General features: G+C 43.6%; 1 protein-coding gene across 3 annotated transcripts; it reads left to right on the top strand.

Annotated features, from left to right (window-relative positions):
• The first annotated feature begins 175 nt into the window (after positions 1-175).
• LOC117405519 (2-acylglycerol O-acyltransferase 2-A-like) lies at positions 176-18,503 on the top strand. 3 transcript variants are annotated; one of them, XM_059027946.1, is made up of 7 exons: positions 176-368; positions 1,804-2,018; positions 5,315-5,493; positions 12,768-12,972; positions 13,507-13,681; positions 14,242-14,441; positions 16,687-18,503. In XM_059027946.1, exons 2-7 carry the CDS (start codon positions 1,925-1,927, stop codon positions 16,839-16,841), a joined length of 1,008 nt encoding a protein of 335 aa, XP_058883929.1. In that variant the 5' UTR covers positions 176-368; positions 1,804-1,924; the 3' UTR covers positions 16,842-18,503. The 3 variants fall into 3 exon arrangements, with proteins under 3 accessions (XP_058883929.1, XP_058883930.1, XP_058883931.1); XM_059027947.1 differs by having other exon boundaries at positions 1,817-2,018; XM_059027948.1 differs by lacking the exon at positions 1,804-2,018 and having other exon boundaries at positions 182-368.
• Positions 18,504-20,206: the final 1,703 nt, after the last annotated feature.

Below are 20,206 nucleotides of genomic sequence, written 5' to 3' on the forward strand. Positions count from 1 at the left end.
CAATGTGATACTGCAAAGAAAAATGGTGCATTACAACCGTGGTTTTGTGTTTTCTGAGCAGTAAAGAATCCTACATTCACGACGTTGTTCCGAAGCATTCACTGTAACAGGGCGAGGCTTTCTTTGCGCTGTATTTTGTATTTTTAATTTAAGATGTGTCGATTTTCTATTGCACTTTGATTATTTTATAATGTTTTTTGTGAATGTGTGTAAGAAAATCGCGTTGTAATTGATTAATTAGTCTAATTGTTTGTGGCTGAATACTTTATAAAGCTTCCTTAAGAAGACTGGGAGAGAGCTGGGAGGACGGTCAGGGTAAGAAGCAGGTCGTGTGAGCAGGGATGCCGGGCTGGGAAGTAGGAGCGGCGGTAGGGTTTCTGAGAAACTGCTTCTTCGTGTGTGTGAAGTTTATGAACTGTAGCGGATACTGGCGGTGGTATTTATCCGCATATAGCAATTGTAGTTCATGCGTTGCCGCTGCTGCTACATTCGCTACACCGGCACCGGTTCTGACTGTAGTGAGAGGGGTAAGGGGGGTAGAGAATGGCTCCTATGTGATTATTTACCCTGTAAAATGAAAATCTATTCTCTTTTTACGAAGCCCAGGGGAGAGGGAGTATCAATGTGATATTTTATTTTTGTAAATGCAAAAAGCATGTTTTTAATAATAACCTCAAACTCCATTTTGCGCTGCTTTCCTTGTGGTTCATGCATCGCTCCTTCGCAGTAAAAGAGGCTGTGCTGTTAAACTGGGAGACGTGGTAAACATTAAGTTTGAGTTGCTCCTTCTTTAGAGCAGGGGTAGTCGGATTACTGCACGGCATGGAGGTGGTTTAGCCTGAGCGGAGTTGCCCCCGCCGTCGATGTGCACACCTCTGTGTACTGGCTTTGTTACCCCCGCTGTCTCTGTGCACACCTCTGTGTACTGGCTTTGTTACCCCCGCTGTCTCTGTGCACACCTCTATACTGGTACTGGCTTTGTTACCCCCGCTGTCTCTATGCACACCTCTATACTGGTACTGGCTTCGTTACCCCCGCTGTCTCTGTGCACACCTATATACTGGTACTGGCTTTGTTACCCCCGCTGTCTCTGTGCACACCTCTATACTGGTACTGGCTTTGTTACCCCCGCTGTCTCTGTGCACACCTATATACTGGTACTGGCTTCGTTACCCCCGCCGTCGATGTACTTTCATTCAGCATTTAACTGTGCATCATCCTTTTACAAATAATATGCAAGCCAGTTGTACAGTATAAGGGAGACCATGGACGGTTGTAACGCCTTGAATTTCTCCAATCAGAAGCAAGCTAGAGTGCCATCACTCACTCTGCACATGCTCAGTTCAGCTCTCTGTCTGCCTGTGCCAAAGCCCTGAGATTGGATCTACAAAAATCCATTTTTGTCCTAGTAGAATGCATTTTTTCCCCAGGTTTCTTTTTGTGATATATACCTGTGTTATCCAGTTTATGGATCCAAGCTTTTAACATTCTCATCCCGGATCTCTGACACAATTGATTGCTCTTAAATTTCAAGCCCTCTTGCCATAGGTATATCAGCTCTTAAAACAGGATAACTATGGGGATTGGTAGAGGACAGTAAGCTTGTTTGTATCAAAGTCTGGTCAGACTAGCTCAAATCATTTGTGCATAATGGAGAGAGAGGTAGATGTTACAGCTGTCCCCGGACTCCCCTGTGTTTCTCATTTTATATTAGGGTTGGACTTTTGTTCCCTTCCCTTTTTAAATCTCAAAAGGTTGAAAGGTTGGGCTGCAAGTTTTATTATTATTTTTTTACACAATCAGTTTATACATTCAGGCATTGCAACACAAGAGTGCCAGAATACGCAGAGGAGGAACTTTGGACTCTATGCATTGCCTTTAACCCGACCATCCAGAGCTAGTGGCAGTCCATTCACACACCAGCATGAAGGTACGGTTTGCTCCACCGAATATCCCTTTGAGCAGGAGACTGCAAACCGCTGCAGTTCTGCAGTGGGTCTTCTCTTTCCTGGCCCTCGGTAAGTAATCCTTCCTTTCTCGCTGGCTCCTTTCTTTAAGTCTCGGCGACCTGCACTGGGATTGCTTCCCTCTGCAGGGGTTGGGTTCTGATAAGGCTGTCTTGTCTGTCTTGTATGACAGTAACTTGAAAGCCTGCTGTCATCACCACAGAGATATTGGTGTTGTGTATATATTTATTTATATTGGATAACATTCATCACAGTGTTGCCTATACAAGGATCAGGGGCCATGATTTTTTTCTCATAACTGTGTGCTTATACATACAACTGTACTCCGTGCTGGAGCTGTGTTAGGCGAGATAGTCAGTCTGTTATAGCAGTGTATTGCAGTATGCATTGGTAAAAGCAGATCTATGTGCATATCATAGTAACTGCACAGTAAAAGTGTGGTTAAGAGACAAGCATGGTATTCGCTGATCATTATGGAAAAGCATTGCATTGTGCAATACATGGTCAATCATAATGCTAAAGCCCAGTGAAGTGCAAAATGACTGTGCACGTCAGCAGGGTACACTTTGATCAGGGACATGCCTCGTTTATCCCTCATGGCAACCTGTCCAAAGGTTCTTGTAGTCCCTATTTACAAGACACCCATAACCTTTACCCTGCCCATGCGTTACAGGAATATAAAGAGCCTGATTTGAAATGAGCTGACAGTCTATGAAAAGGAGTAGCCTACGGTACAGTGGCTTACTGAAACAGAGTTATGTTTTGAGCAATAAAAAAAGTTTCCATTTTATAAAGCTTTCTTATTTTCCTGTTCTGAAGGGATTGAAATGCGAATGGTTTTCTTTTTTGTGCACCTGTCTGTCTCTCTGTGTGCCTGTGCCAGATTCCTGAGTCCATGTTGCAATACAGTGTCGCTCTGATTCAATGTGCTTGGAAAGGGAGGTGGCTTGTGTTCCTGATAGGGACAGCTGGCTTTTAATCATTTACAGCCTATCGCACACACACACAGTGGGATGCTGCACGCACCTGGTGGAACACACAGAAAGCATTAGTACTCCCAGTGTTTCAGGAGTCTGCACTAGAAAGGACAGACAGAGCAAAGACGGATCCCAGTGCTGTAAAACACAGTTGTATTGCAGACCCTTTTTTGGTGCTGTAGGGATTGTGTTATGGTTGTGTGTTTTTGTAGGGTTGTGTGTGCTTGTAGGGGGGTGTGTGTTAGGGTTATGGTTGTGTGCTTGTAGGGTTGTGTGTGTTCATCAGTTCTCTGTTTTTACATTTTACACTTCACTCGTACCTGATCCAAACAAGGTGGGGGGGAAAAACACCCACGTTTATGAATTTGTGCTGAATATAAAGCAGGTGTTAATTGCGCTGGCTTCAGTTTCATAAGGCTGGGGGCACACAGGTGGGTGGAACAGAGTAGAAATGTGCTTATTAGTAATGTGCAGCTCAGGCTGTCTTTCAGCATTCTGAATATTTCATTTTTCAAGTAAAAATAAATAAATAAATAAATCATGTCGGGTTCACAGCACTGTTTCTGTTTCTAAAACATGCCAAGCTGCACGGACAAGCAAAGGGGGGTCTGTCTGTGAGACCCCAGATAGACCCGTGCAGATCATGGATAAGCAGTGAATTCCACTGAAGGAAAGTGCAGGCTGCATAGACATTTGAAAAGCCCTGCTCATCACAAAGCTCCTCGTGTTCTCCGTGGTGTGACCAGGAGGTGTACTGGTGAGGTACAGCAGGTAATGAGGGAGCAGGCTTATTCTCATGTAGTGACGAGTCCTGCATGCATTAAACACGAGTCTCAATGGCAATACACTCAGTGGAAGAAATATCCCTGGACTCCTCCGTCACAGCAGCGTAGGACCGTCCCAGTGCAGGCTCAGTGATGGACTCCATGTTCTTCAAGGTTCCTGGAATGACCCTAAGCAACGGCATCCTCCAGAAACGTACCACTAACCAAGTTTATTATGTGTTCGGGTTAGCTGCATTGTGAAGAGCAGCGCGGTATGGTAAAGCATATTAATAAACAGGGCAAACCAGGGTAAACCATGATACAAGCATGGGAACAGCGTGAGGGGGAAGCTGCAGCGATCCTGTTAAACTGGTGTGGTAAACTTCTCCGGGTGGATTTAATCCAGCCTGGGGGATTCCTACATCAGGGGTCCACAAGTCCTGTCCCGCAGGGCCACTGCACTCCAGGGTCGCAAAATGAAGGCAAGTTGCCCACTCCATATTAAGGGAAGCACATGAGTAATTTGCCACCCCTGCCCTACACCATGTCGGTGCCCCACATGGCACAGTCGAAGCCACAGTCAAGGGTCTCGGACTGGAACATAAGAACAGGAAGGTAGATTAGTTTGCCATGATGGCACCTTCTGAACAGTATGGACCTGATGACATGAACTTTTTCATTATCTATTGGTGCTGTCATTAAAGTTATGAAAGATAGTATCATAAAACTTATGAAATTGTGATTTCAACACCATACTGCGAGTGTAGCTCTCTACCGTAGTCACTGCCTGCCTCAGAATGCCAGTACCCTCAAGTTTTACAAAGGGTCCAAGCCAATTAACTTTTAGCTGAGAAAAAGGATTTCCTGAACATATAAATCCATGCGTTGAACAGATTTTGCAGAAGAATCTTTGTACATTTGGCCATGATAATGAACCCTTTGAGCTGCTGTTCATTTCTTTATTGAAGAACTCGAAGGACCTAGATTTATTAGTATGCTAATGTTTTGAACATGGCCCTAAGAGTATAATCAATAAAGTGGCTGGAGAGCGGTCTGATGGTCTCTTGCCTAGTTTTTCATTAAACAGAAGAGCTTGTCTGCCTCTGACAAAGGGGCAGTAACCCAACCCTCACTCCCATCCTCCCCTTCATTCAACTACACTACTGCTGTCAGCTAGCACTCTCCTAGTGTACTTCTTACTTTTATTTATAATTTATTACAATTGTTCTGGGTGCAGGTTTTTAATTGCCACTTGCTTGTTGGTGTGATAAATGTGGCTGATTGTGCAATTAAAAACCTCTCTCTAAGCTGGGTTTATCCGTGTCATCTCAGGACATGTCTTGCTATCTTGCAAGATTGCAGCAATACCTGCATTGCAGATTATTTTGCTGTACTTTGATTAAAACAATACCGAGACAAGCCTGTTCTTTACAGCCCCGATATCTCAGAACAACCCTGCCAGTTATTATTTTAAACTCCATCTAGAGTGCTTTACCTTGTAAGTTAGGTATTTGAAATGGTTAAAATACTGCTAGAAGAGCACTTTCTAATGGCAATGAAAGCGTGGTGACTGGCCAGCAGTGTGACGGTGTCCTTTCCTTTCCAGCTCAGTGCTGCTATGTGATCTTCGCGGTGCTGATGTTCACTCGGTTCTGGCTCGTGAGTGTCCTGTACAGCACCTGGTGGTTCCTGGACCGGGACACACCGTCGCGGGGCGGAAGACGCTGCCGGTTTTTCCAGAGGCTCGCGATATGGAGGCACCTCCGCGACTACTTTCCCGTCACGGTAAGAAAGGCTCAGACCAACGCCACACGGCTGTTTCACCGGGCTTATCAAGACGGAGGGCGATGCTTTACATTACCCGTGCCTGTGTAACTACACTGTAATGCCAGGTGTGGTGACATGGTAATGACATTGCATGTGCCTGTGTAACTGCACTGTAACTGCACTGTAATGCCAGGTGTGGTGACATGGTAATTACATTGCATGTGCCTGTGTAACTACACTGTAACTATAATGCCAGGTGTGGTGACATGGTAATTACATTGCATGTGCCTGTGTAACTGCACTGTAATGCCAGGTGTGGTGACATGGTAATTACATTGCATGTGCCTGTGTAACTACACTGTAACTGTAATGCCAGGTGTGGTGACATGGTAATTACATTGCATGTGCCTGTGTAACTGCACTGTAATGCCAGGTGTGGTTACATGGTAATTGCATTGTAAAGTGTACAACTGCATGTGTAAATAGTGTCATTAAAAAAGCGAGCCACTCAATATGTTCATGTTGTAATTAAGCATGTTAGATTGCAAGTACACAGCCAGATGTGCAATGAGTGTGTTACTACAGTAATAGTACCACACTCATTACAGGATAGCGAGAGACCCCTACACACACTGTTACAATATGGATTATTATTAATAATGCCAGCACTTCAGTTAATTCATCAGAGTAGCTATGTACAGTTAGCTTTTCCCAAATAAATTCAAAATGTTACTTGTCAAATTGTTCTCTATTATAGTAACAATACAGATGCATTTCAAAATGTCCACGCAGAGTCTTCGACGCTGTTATTTTCAGATTTGCAGAATGAAATCGGCAAACACAGGGTGTTTATTAGTGAGATCCCAGGAGATAGAAATGGGGGGGGGGGTCTGGTTCTGGGGTGTCGGACTCTCTTTACAAACAAAGGCACTCATTAGTGAAGTGTGTACTTTACAATATGGAAATGATTTCGGAAGGAGAATGTTCATTTTACTGCCTGCCTAGTCAGCCCAGAAACCCCTTTGAACAACAGAGACAGCCATTGAGCAGTGCCCTTGTTATTTCTCTGTCTGACTCACACACACCAAAAAAATACAATAAGAAGAAGAATATTAAACTGTGAATTAGCTGAGGGCCCTTAGCACAGTGTGCAGCTTTCTGTCAACCAGATTTGTGAAATAGCAAGGGATCATTGTACCTTCTTGTGAACTGTTAAGCTGAGGGAATGCAAAGCCGCTGTTTCAGGAACGTGGTTTGAAACCTGCTTCCAGGAGACCGGGAGACCTAGTCTGAGGCAGCTTTGCTGTATCAAACCCCAAGCCCCCCCTGGTGTGCCGTGCAGTGAAACCTGAAAAGAAGTTCCAAGACCCAAAGTGGCTTCGTGTTCCCTCAGCTTTAGAATTACCAGGACCTTCTCGCAGCGTGCTGCCTCTCCCACACTGTCTCTCGTTTGACTTTTCTTCCTGTATTAGACGGTGGTTGTTATTTCTCCACCGGTGCTAATCAGGCTCTGCTCAATCACAGCTCGCTGTCAGGCAGTGTTTTATGTGCTGTGCTTCTGTTACAATCCTGAAGACACTCCGCCAGCCTTTACGGTCTCTCTGCTTGGGTCAGCTCCACAATGGCTGCAATACGGGAGTGTCTTTTACCCACTGCCACCCTCTCCAACAGCCATGTCACAGCAAGAATGCAATGCTGCCATCTACTGTTCATTGTCCAGTTCAGTGAGCAGGCACAGGATCTGCTGCTGTACAGTATGAGGCAGGGGTGCACAATTCCGGTCCTGGAGGGCCGGTGTCCCTCCTGTCTTTTGTTCCAACCTTGCCCTAAATTACTTAATTGGACCAATTATTACCAGTTTTTGGTCTAATTAAGTAATTTAGAACACAGTTGGAACAAAAGCCAGGAGGGATCCGGCCCTCCAGGACCGGAATTGTGCACCCCTGCTATGAGGTGTATTCTCTACACTAGCCCAAGACAACGTTGCTAACTTTTGAGCACAGAGAAAAGAGCCGAGGAGCACCAAATGGTTATTGATTAAGATTGTGGGCACAAACTAGCAAGTTTTCCAGAAATGTAATTTGTGCCAGCTGTTGGCCAGAAACAGGCTATTGACACTCATTAACCTTAAATCCTTTGGGCTTGGAAGAGCTGTTTTTGTGGACTGCATTGCAGAACTCAAGAAGGGAAACAAACCTGCGGTTTATCTGGAATATGCATTTAACTGGGACCAGTAACTGTGGGCTGTACTGTACTTCACATGCAGCGCGTTACCTGCAGCGGCACTGTGCAGCACCGACACATTGTGACAGTACATTACAGCTCAGTATAAAACTGCTCAAATACTCTACAAACTTAGCTTACCGGCTCGAATAACACGGCACTGCTACTACCTTCTGGAGAGCATGTGCAGTCTCGGATCACCCAGGATACCAGGATCGTGCACGTTTTCCTTGAGGCAGGTCAGCAGCTGCTGCATTACCACGGGCCACCTCTTGCAGCAGCACACATTTACTGTACAGCTTGACTGTGGATTAAAATAAATGAATTGCACTGGCTCACTTTCACAACATCGCAATGCATTCTGGTACCTGTAGTCCTGCGTCTCTTAAAGGACACGGTGCTGGAATGCATTCCACTGCCTCAGACTGTGGACATGGAGCCGTACAGTCATCGGACTCTGTTTAGGTTGTTCTTGCAAATGTCCTAGTTGTTTTCTTTGCCTATTGAGCTACGATACTGCTGCAGTCAGATTAAATGTCAGGTTGCATTTTCTTAAGGGTGTGGCATTCCAGTATCTCGGAGCGTGTTGAGCATATCGTAAGTGTTTTATGTGGTTTACTATAAGTTTGAGTTTAACTCGAGGTGCTGTTCATTAGAAATCTGTTACTGTTTACCTGTATTAGAACAGGATCGCCACCTTGTGGATCAATATTGGAATTGCTTTGTTATTTGTTTAGAGAATGTCTGTTTTTCACAGCCCTGATTGTAGGTAAACCAAAGGTTAATTTTTAACCATCTTGAACTTACAGGTTGTGTCTTCATGTTTTTAATTCTGTTTGTCAGATTTTCACAACTCTGATGGCAAGCTTGCATTGTCCTGTGGACATCTAATAAAGGCGTGTCTTTGTTTTTCTGTCCCCCTGCTGTTCTGGCCTTGTTAACTTAATGTTGTGTGTTTGTTTTTGTTTGTTTGTTTGTTTTTTAAGTAATCATAGTAGATATATACCTCAGATAAGGGTTATGAATACAGCCCGAAACGCTTCATTATCCTACCCTAGTAAAACTTTAAACACTCAGTCGTAAAGAATCCCACTTATAAAATGAGACAAATGTTTTGACAACAGTTTCAATGTGTGCTTGTCGAAGTTTACTGCAGTATCGTGTGGCAAAAGCAAACGGGAGCTTAGCAGAGCAGAGCAGAACAAAACATAAGAGCATTTAATGAGTGTTTCAGTTATTCAGTAGGTACTGTAGCACTGGCTTGGTTTAGCTGTTTGGGGAAACCTCTGCATATTATATGCTATGAATCATGTACGCGAGCTAAGATGTTAGTAAGATGGTGTGACAGTTCAGTCACCAGTGCACCACTGTGTAAAATGTGCTCTATTAAGCCAAAGACATGTTCTCTTTTGACTTCCCCAACTGGTGGGTGAGGTGATCTCTGTTAAATTGCTCTTCAAAGTGTCTGTTCCCTGAGTGCTCAGTAGCAGACAGATGAATAATCTGCAGCTAGAGTTCAATGTTGTCAGATACTTTTTCAGACACTAAATGTATTAGAAGTATACAGAACATTCCTCCTGGCTTCAGAAGCCTTATGACTAACTGCACCATTAAAACCGAAGCAAGGAGAAAGGCAAGCATGCACGGCTGGTAATCACTTTAAAGGACAGTGAGCCCTTTCAATGAAAACCTTTATTCTGCTTCTGCATTTAGAGGTCCGCTTGTTTGGTGGGCAGTTTGATCACACATCTCCATCGTAAATTAATTAAAGAAAGTGGAAATCAAGGCAGCGGCTTTGGGAGTGAGAGCCATGTTTGTATTCTGCTGGAAGAGGGAGGCCCTGGGCCAAATTATTTTACCAGGGAGTCGGTACCAAATCCCTCTACAGTATCATTAACTATGGTGCATTGTGCATTTGACACCTCTCTCCCAGCCTTTCTCATGGTCTCTTGTATCTCAGGCTTTGTTTTTATACAGAGCTGTGTTTGTGGTTGTTGGACTTTATTCGTTCTCTTCTATGGGCAGCTTATCCACGTAGATAGTGGATAGCAGATCTGTTCTGCACACCCGGCTGCACGTGCACAAGACATGCTGAAACATACCTATGCAATCTCATTCAGGCTTTGATTTGTGTTTTCAGAGATAGCGGTATGAGGATGCATGAGTAAAACCTTGCAATCCAATATTCTAAAAAGATAAGAATTCCAAAGGTCTTTCCTAACATCCTTGTAAGTGTTTCCAATGGGTTCCAATAGTTTCGGAGCTCCATTCTTAAACAGAGCCAACATTCTGAGCCGAGTGACCTCGCGCATTGGGATTCTATTAAGGTGTGGACGGTATTGGCTGGAATGTAGGGCAGGGTTACCAGTGGATAGCTGTTTTCGAAGTTGTTTGCTCAAGTCAAGGTTTCAAAGTATATGCATGTTTCATGGCTTTTTAACGGATGCTCTTGGGACATACAGACCGTGACCCTCAGACCTTGCACGTGAATATTCAAATCCAGTGTGTTATTTACCCTGTGAAGGATCCAACCAATAACACACCACCAGGCTCCTGCCTCCCTGAATTCTGTGTACTCTCCCTGAGATTGACCCCAATCTCAATCTCTCATATTCCACTGTTTGTTCCCCATTGATCCCACAACACCTTTTTGCACCGTTCAGTCTAGTTCTCAGTTATATTTCAATGTCCAAACTGCATGAGGGCATCAAATGACACTCAACGCCATCCCTGATTCTAATGCACAGGTGAACTGCTGCTCCTCTCATCTCTCACCCCTCCTATATTATACATATAGAGAACCGCTTCTCCAATTATAATAACCCTAACCCTACACTAAGTACATTGTAACCATGCATAATATCACTGCAGTGATGTGCAAGCACACATGTATTTTACTCTGTAAACACACAGTAATTAGACACTCAATGGAAAGTGTTACTGTGTTATGAGTATCAGAATCTGGCTCTGGAGAACCCACATGTATCCAGGGAAGCGCTTGTTCAGTTATGACAGACATACTTTTTCAGAAGCAGTTGCGTGTATCTGGATCGGAGTGTGCATGACGACAGCTGTCCGTGTGTCTGCATGTCAAGCGTACGTTTTGACACGTGCAAACAGAGGACATAGATGATGGGGATCACCCTATTCGTGTTACTGATGACTGATATTCACTTGTCGCCGACATGCTTGCTGTTTCAAATGCAGCTGCAGGCAAGTCTCACAATGTTATTTTACTTTGACCTTTTATCGCCTTGACCCAAGCAGAGCTAACAAGTTACTTTTGGTAAAACATTGAAAAAAGCTGAAACCACGCTTGAACCATTTTGCAAAAGAGTTCAGTGTTGGTGTCAGAGGGAGGCGCAGTGTTTGTAAACACATGGCAGTAGTACAGGAGAGAATGATTAACCTGCAGGAGATGAAAATACAGCGAGGAAAGGCCAGGATTTTGCTGTGCTCAGCACAACAGCTCAGTGTTCTTCATGTGGATAGATAACTGTTTTCTTTACTGGACTCTTGGCATTGGAAGATGATGTTTTGAAACAGTTCTGCGTGTAGGAGAAGGGATGTGACATTCCTCTTGCATTCATCATGTGCGAATACAAAACAAATCGGATCAACAAACTAAAGCTGTGTGCTGAATACAGTCGTGTGCAAATGCATTGGAACACCTCAAGAGTTGACATGCATGTCCTTTATATACCTCCCTGCATGAAAACCCATTGATATCCTTTATATACCTCCCTGCATGAAAATCCATTGATATCCTTTATATACCTCCCTGCACGAAAACCCATTGATATCCTTTATATACCTCCCTGCACGAAAACCCATTGATATCCTTTATATACCTCCCTGCATGAAAACCCATTGGTATCCTTTATATACCTCCCTGCATGAAAACCCATTGATATCCTTTATATACCTCCCTGCACGAAAACCCATTGATATCCTTTATATATCTCCCTGCATGAAAACCCATTGATATCCTTTATATACCTCCCTGCATGAAAACCCATTGATATCCTTTATATACCTCCCTGCATGAAAACCCATTGATATCCTTTATATACCTCCCTGCATGAAAACCCATTGATATCCTTTCTATACCTCCCTGCATGAAAACCCATTGATATCCTTTATATACCTCCCTGCATGAAAACCCATTGATATCCTTTATATACCTCCCTGCATGAAAACCCATTGATATCCTTTATATACCTCCCTGCACGAAAACCCATTGATATCCTTTATATACCTCACTGCATGAAAAAGTCTATCTAGAGAAGCGCTTCTCTGATTGTGATACATGTTGCTAGATATATGATAATCTCGGAGTATACAAAGGCTATTTACCTTGGGATGCTTATCTTCTAGAGTGTCTCTCATCGGTTATGCAGTGGGTATTGAGGCACCTTGTATCCTAAACCCCACTGCTGCTGAACTCATTCCAATGTCAAATATTTGTGAACACAAACCAGCCCAGTGTGTTTATCTTGACCCCAGGGAGACAGACGGCTCACCTCCAGCCTGCCCTTGATTCTGCTCAGAACACCATGGCTTGCATGATGTTGATCTAGTCTGCTTGTCGCTGCAAAAAGAGGAGCACGATGTTCTGTTCGTAAATAAATCAATACAAAAGAAAGCTTTACAACGGCAATTTTCAAAGTACAAAAACAAGGTGTCTCTTTGGACTACATTTTCAAAGCTTTTTGTTCCAAACCGTCTATGCTACCTAGTAGTGATTTATTATTATTTTCTTTTCTGAAAGGAAAAAACAGCATTTCCAATTCTAAAATGAATAAGAAACAACTTCAGCCTACATATAAGTCCCTAAAGTGGATGTCTGAGTTGTTAAGTTCTGGTTTGGGAACTTTAGTTGGTCTAGTTAGAGTTATAACAGATTTCTACATTGAGTACATTGTAGCCATGCGTAATAACATTGTAATGATGTATAAGCACACCTGTATTTACTTTGTAACTCCTGTGTACACAGCAGTCAGAGACACTCAGTGTAAAGTGTTACTGTGAGGATGTTGTATTAATGCAGCGGCTCATTTCATACCCAGCTGGTGAAGACCGCAGACCTGGATCCTCGACAGAACCACGTGTTCGGTTTCCACCCTCATGGAATCCTGGTGGCCGGGGGCTTCGTGAATTTCTGCACTGAAGCCACGGGGTTCCAGCTGCTCTTCCCAGGCCTGACCCCTCGCCTCCTGATGCTGCCCCTGTGGTTCAGGGTGCCCTTCTTCAGAGACTACATCATGACTGGAGGTGAAGAGCCCTGTCTAGGGCAACTACAATCCAATGAACCCTCTTGAGCCCTTTAGATCCGGACTGCGTCACCACACCCAATAGCTTGTTTTTATTCACCTTGATTAAGAATTCACAGAAGACTGCTGTGGTTACATTTCACTGCTAATATAACCACAGGACAGCTATGTATATCTTCCTAGTGCGGTTTCGATATAATTGAACTGTATTTCTGTAGAAAATGGTTTCCCTACAGTATTGAGGAATTTAGTTAGGCTATAGCCGGTTTCTCATGAAGTTTGGATCGGTGTTAATGACTCGAGAGCTATGGTGCTGCAGTGAGAGTGACTCACAGTCCAAGAGCCAAAATGGAAGAGCCTGCGAGTACACTGCTGCTCTAGTATGGACAACAAAACTGCACGTGTGCAGACTGGCCCCTGCCAGCCAGCTTACACGAAGCAGTGATTGACCTATAGCAGAGGGATTAGGCTATGGGGCGCGCATACAGAACTCTAGATGCTAGCCATGTCTAACCGCTGCTTGCCCCTCTTTCAGGTTTGATCCCCTCTGATAAGGACAGCGCCGCCTATCTGCTGCGGCAGGAAGGGGGCGGGAATGCGGTTGTCATAGCAGTGGGAGGAGCCCCGGAAGCCCTGGACGCCAGGCCCGGAGCGTTTACTGTGCTGATCAAGAACCGCAAGGGATTTGTCAAGCTGGCAATGGAGCACGGGTAAGAGGAGCGCAGACAGGGGAGCAGTGCTTTTAATAGGGCACAACTCGGAGACATAGGGCATGGTAATGAAGAGCCAGGGGCTCATAGCCGGCCATCGTGTAACAAGGTTAAAATGGGATGCTGCTTCATTAAGGACGATTTGGAAGATTATCGAAAAGGAAAGAGGAAGTCAGTTACTATGCTGACTGACTCCCAATATACATATGTACACACTAGGGAACACCTTACATTGATTTGCTAACTACTGTGTATTTACCTCGTACTTGCCATGTTGTTCCATGTAGTTACAATGTACTTAATGTGAATCTTTGTGCACAATTTAAATATATCCCTAACTCGAAACCTAACCTTAACACCCCCTAGCCCTTTTCTGACAATTGTGTACTTGCATATGTCATGCAAAAAGAGTACATTGTGACAGTGCATAACACCACTGTAATGATGTGTAAGCACACATGTATTTACTGAGTAGATCAGCAATGAGTAGTACACAGCAATTGGAGACACTCGATGGAAAGTGTTACCATACAGTAACTCCCCCACCTCTCAACCCCCAGTGCCCCGCTGGTCCCAGTGTTCTCCTTTGGGGAGAATGAGTTGTTTGATCAGGTGGACAACCCCAAAGGCACGTGGCTGCGGTCGATTCAGGAGCGCATGCAGAAGGTGATGGGGATCGCCCTGCCCCTCTTTCACGCGCGCGGCGTCTTCCAGTACAGCTTCGGACTCATCCCCTACAGGAAGCCTATCTTCACAGTGGGTGAGTGGAGTCCTGCGCACGCCTCTGTGTCCAATCACGTTCACGAGGTCACAGCACAGCTTCCTGTTGTGTGTGTCTGACTCTCATGCGTTATTAGGAAGGTAACCTTACTGCAGTGCAGTCATTGCTGTTGTTGTGCAGATCTAGTTTATTTGATAAACATTCTAACATGACTTCAAAACATTGGTTTGCCATGCTTTTTAACATGCTTTACCAGACCTCTCTGTGCTTTACAATGCTTCCCTATGCTTTACCAGACCTCTCTGTGCTTTACAATGCTTCCCTATGCTTTACCAGACCTCTCTGTGCTTCCCTATGCTTTACCAGACCTCTCTGTGCTTTACAGTGCTTCCCTATGCTTTACCAGACCTCTCTGTGCTTTACAATGCTTCCCTATGCTTTACCAGACCTCTCTGTGCTTTACAATGCATCCCTATGCTTTACCAGACCTCTCTGTGCTTTACAATGCTTCCCTATGCTTTACCACGCCTCTCTGTGCTTTACAATGCTTCCCTGGGCTTTACCAGACCTCTCTGTGCGTTACAGTGCTTCCCTATGCTTTACCACGCCTCTCTGTGCTTTACAAGGCTTCCCTATGCTAGCAGTGATTCTCATTTCTATACAGCTTGGGGTTCTTGCTTTGTTTTACTGGACTCTACACATTTTCAAAGAGAGAATGCATTTGGATTTCTTCTAACTCACAATGGTCTCCTCGTGTTGATTCTCTCGAGTCAGGGAAATCCCCCACATTTTTTATCTTATCTCCAAGGCTGTCGTCCTTCACCCTGAACTCAGCCCCTGTTATCTGGTACAGATACAATGGAGAGCATTGTACAAACTGCAGTCCACATGTGCAAGTGTTGTTGCTAAACAGAGCTGTACTCTGACACTCCGATACAAACACACTCTGCTGTTGCTTCATCGCTTGCCTGTCTTGATCAATCCGCTCACTCTCCCACCTGTTATGAGATGTTGAGCCTGCAATCATTTTAAACCTGGAATGCAAACCCTGTAATAAACACACACACACACACACACACATGTTTTTAGTGGTGACTGGGTAAATGGAATTGGATACACGAGCTATTTCACATTTTATATCCGTGTCATTTGCATGGTACAAGTCAAATTATTAATTATGGTTTTTCTTCTGCACTTTTTCAGGTGAAAGCCAGATTTCTACTCCAAATTTACTTTTTATTTAATTTTATGGTTGACCCGTGTAAACTGTAAACTATAGAAGGATGTGCTCATCCCCTGTGTATGAACAGAGCCTACATGACTGCTGTTCTCGTAGTGCCTTCAATGTAGTTTGAGAATCGGGACTTGTGTTTCTGTGTTATAATACACAGTTCAATAAGAATGTATGTGATATTAGCGAGGGCTGTACCACATCGGCATCGCGATGTGCTTCGCATTGCATTGTACCTCCGCATCGCAGTCCCTCCTGCACTGGGATCCTTGTTTTCAGTAACAGATAAACTCTGTTCTTGTGAATGCACTGTCACAGAGTGGAGGGCTTTGTTATGCCTGGGGGGTCAGCATGCCGATTTTACATGGTATTTAACTACCTTCAACTACTGTCCTAGAATCATTATAATCCTAGTCTGTGGCCATCCTTATAGAAGCTTCCCACAGTAAAAGCACAGCTAAGTGTAATAAAGCACAGAGAGGTGTGGTAAAGCATAGGGAAGCATTGTAAAGCACAGAGAGGTGTGGTAAAGCATAGGGAAGCATTGTAAAGCACAGAGGTGTGGTAAAGCATAGGGAAGCATTGTAAAGCACAGAGAGGTGTGATAAAGCATAGGGAAGCACTGTAAAGCACAGAAGTGTGGTAAAGCATAGGGAAGCATTGTAAAGCACAGAGAGGTCTGGTAAAGCATAGGGAAGCATTGTAAAGCACAGAGAGGTCTGGTAAAGCATAGGGAAGCATTGTAAAGCACAGAGGTCTTGTAAAGCATGGTAAACCAGGGAAAACTATGGTAAATGCATAGTAGAACTATAGGAAAAGCATGGGAAGAATGGAAGTTTAGCAAAAATGCTGTGGTACACTTTTATACTTAACGGTGTGTGTGTGTGTATAATATATATATATATATATATATATATATATATATATATATATATATATATATATATATATAATATATATATATATAGCATAAGCTCTCTCCAGATGCATGATTGGGCAGCTTGTTGTTCTTGGTGTGTGCAGGTCTTTCATTCTGCTTGTTTCTCTCCTCAGTTGGGAAGCCCCTCCGGGTTGAAAGGAATGAGAAGCCCTCTGCTAAAGAAGTGGATGCCATGCATGAGAAATACTTGGAGGAGCTTTGCAAACTCTTTGAAGAGCATAAAGCTAAATACGGCGTGCCGGAAGACAAGCATCTCAGCTTTGTGTGAAGCGTTTCATACAGGGCTGTTTAATCACTGCCTCGCCTCTCTGGCAACGTTCTTGAACACTTCATCTGGTGTAAGACCTTTCTCTTCTCGTACAGCGTTTGTACAGAGTATTGTTTTTATATGCACAAAACATTCTCCATGGAATTTACCCCATGAAATAGGAAACCCCCAGCAATACGTCCTACACACTTTTGTACAAACAGCACCCCTCACATTTATTCTGTAATAGAAAAGGTGCATCTCCCTCTTCAATATCTTCAAAGGCATCCCAGTACTCTAGGAGTCACTGCAGAGACCAGACGACAATGCAAACTCCACACCCTGCTTCTCTGAAAGGTTCCAGCAGCTGTGATCAGTGAGGGGTGGTCTTGCCTGCCTTTTTAAACACCTTGCACACTGAGCATGGTGGCCCTTTGCCTTATAAAAGGTATTTGCCCGCAGTGGGTGGCCCTACCCTTATAAAAGTTTCCCATAGCAAAAGCATAGCAAAGTGTAATATAGCACAGAAAGCATAGGTAAGCACTGTGCAGCGAAGTATGGTAAAGTATAATAATAAACAGGGTAAACTATAGCTAATGGATAGTGTATCCGTGGGAAAAGAAATACTTTGCAGAAATCCTGTGGTAAACAATGACAACATTTTTTTTTTGTTTTGTTTTTTTGTTTTTTTGGTTCAACCCTTGCAGGAACCTAATCAAGAAAATTTAAAAAGTGCTATTGGTGCATTTTGATTAAATGTTTTAATTTAAAGAGAGGGTTAATGCTTACTGCTGGAGGCATGAACACACACACACACACACACACACACACACACACACAATGTTGAGAGAAGCAGAACTTCGATGGTGTGTCGAAGGAAAGGCAGTAGAAACACGCTGTGGAGTGCATTCCTTGTGGACTTTACTACTCCATCCAAATAGAGGAACAAAGGTTAAATCTACAGCACTTACACTGTAGGAAACATGGTAATAAAATTAGACAAGTGTTTTGATGTGTCAGCTTCAATCATGCTATAATGTTGGAATCTAATTATTTCTGACTGTAAACTAATAGATGAATAGAAGCAGGTGAATAGCTTTACATACAGCAGAATGCCAGAGAGGTAAGCAGGGAAGCTGCAACACTTCATTAGGATCAATCAGTGGGTCTGAAGTTGAACAATGACTGTGTTGTGTTTACAGGAATTACTTTTGGCTGTGTGTATTTTCTTTGATTGGTGGGGTTTATGTTCCTGAGTTGTTGATAGATGAAATGGTAACCGTATTAGTCCAAAGATGATCGACAAAGAGAAGATGATGTGATCCCTTTGATTGGACTAACTAAACAATAATTACACAAGCTTTCAAGAGCCCGTCAGACATTTCATGTAAACATCAAGCTGTCTTTCCTACTTTCACCTGAAGAGACCTTTGAGCTCTTGACAGCTTGTGATTAATTATTGTTTAGTTCGTCCCATAAAAGGGATTGCATCTCCTTAACTTTGTCTATGTTCCTTAGTAAAATTTTGAACCCCACGTACAATTTTCTCAAATGTGACCCCACTGGAAAATGTTGTTACTACAATTTATAATAGTTTTATTATTAATCTCTAAAATGTGTGTAAAGTATTTTAATAATTAAATCAGTGTGGAGGCAGTAGAATTCTATTGCTTTGTGACCTCACAGTTCATGCTTTGTGAATTATATTGCTTTGTGACCTCACAGTTCATGCTTCTCACTTCCATTGCTTTGTGACCTCACAGTTCATGCTTCTCACTTCCATCACTTTGTGACCTCACAGTTCCTGCTTTGTGAATTCTATTGCTTTGTGACCTCACAGTTCATGCTTTGTGAATTCTATTGCTTTGTGACCTCACAGTTCATGCTTTGTGAATTCTATTGCTTTGTGACCTCACAGTTCATGCTTCTCACTTCTATACAGGAGCTCTTGGTTTAGTAACCCTGGGATTGAAACAGTCCAGCAGGCTGAGGGAGGTCAAGTCTTTCACAAAATGCTGAAATTCATCCAATTGTGACTGGATATTGAGACATCGTACAAACTCAGTTTCACATACTATAGAGGGACGGGTTTCTCAATATTAATGTGTCTTCTGGTAATACTGCTTGTCTTGGTCAATGCTGCTCAGGTCCTCAACTCTGCCCTTGGCACAACCAGAAGCGTCTGTCTTCATATCAGCCGGGTCTTGCATATTCACTTCAATCGTGCGTTGCTTTTCCAGCGCACATAGAACACACTCCGGACCGCGCTTGAGCTCAGAAGTGCGGGTGTTGAAGTCATCTTGAACCTTTGAAGGGCTTTGCATGAATTATTTACAAGCTTTTATATTATTTATGACACTATAAATAAACATTTTTGAATGTTAATTAAAGGCTTAAGACTTGTTTAGCAAGATTCATTTTTCAAGAACAGAAAAGGGCATATAGCAAAAGCTTAATAAAAATGCTCAGAGTTATCGAATCTTGGAATAACAAGGCAACGCTGTACACTGTATATTTTGTTATAAACACGACAAGTCAATTGGGCTGCAGAACAATCAAACAATAAGGACCTGTGGCAGGGAGAGAGCCGTGCACAGGTGTGCGTGTGTGGGGGGTGGGGGGAGGGGGTGGTTAGTTTCATGTTCGTTGGTGTGGTTGTGGTGTTTAGGGGTACAGTGCTGTGGTGGTTAGTTTCATGTTCGTTGGTGTGGTTGTGGTGGGTTAGTTTAATGTTTGTTGGTGTGGTTGTGGTGGGTTAGTTTCATGTTCGTTGGTGTGGTTGTGGTGGGTTAGTTTCATGTTCGTTGGGGTGGTTGTGGTGTTTAGGGGTACAGTGCTGTGGTGGTTAGTTTCATGTTCGTTGGGGTGGTTGTGGTGTTGTGGTTAGTTTCATGTTCGTTGTGGTGGTTAGTTTCATGTTCGTTGGTGTGGTTGTGGTGGTTAGTTTCATGTTTGTTGGTGTGGTTGTGGTGGTTAGTTTCATGTTTGTTGGTGTGGTTGTGGTGGTTAGTTTCATGTTCGTTGGTGTGGTTGTGGTGGTTAGTTTCATGTTCGTTGGTGTGGTTGTGGGTTAGTTTCATGTTCGTTGGTGTGGTTGTGGTGGTTAGTTTCATGTTCGTTGGTGTGGTTGTGGTGTTTAGGGGTGCAGTGCTGTGGTGGTTAGTTTCATGTTCGTTGGTGTGGTTGTGGTGGGTTAGTTTAATGTTCGTTGGTGTGGTTGTGGGTTAGTTTCATGTTCGTTGGTGTGGTTGTGGTGGTTAGTTTCATGTTCGTTGGTGTGGTTGTGGTGTTTAGGGGTGCAGTGCTGTGGTGGTTAGTTTCATGTTCGTTGGGGTGGTTGTGGTGTTGTGGTTAGTTTCATGTTCGTTGGTGTGGTTGTGGGGGGT

This window comes from Acipenser ruthenus, chromosome 8 (genome assembly GCF_902713425.1).
Source record: "Acipenser ruthenus chromosome 8, fAciRut3.2 maternal haplotype, whole genome shotgun sequence".
In the NCBI taxonomy this organism is placed as follows: Eukaryota; Metazoa; Chordata; class Actinopteri; order Acipenseriformes; family Acipenseridae; genus Acipenser; species Acipenser ruthenus.

Bases quoted from the DNA above. Each gene is read 5' to 3' on its own strand.
- LOC117405519 (XM_059027946.1), top strand. From the start codon at position 1,925: ATGAAGGTACGGTTTGCTCCACCGAATATCCCTTTGAGCAGGAGACTG. The intron at 2,019-5,314 runs GTAAGTAATCCT...TTTCCTTTCCAG, and splicing joins CTTCTCTTTCCTGGCCCTCG to CTCAGTGCTGCTATGTGATC. The intron at 5,494-12,767 runs GTAAGAAAGGCT...TTTCATACCCAG, and splicing joins GCGACTACTTTCCCGTCACG to CTGGTGAAGACCGCAGACCT.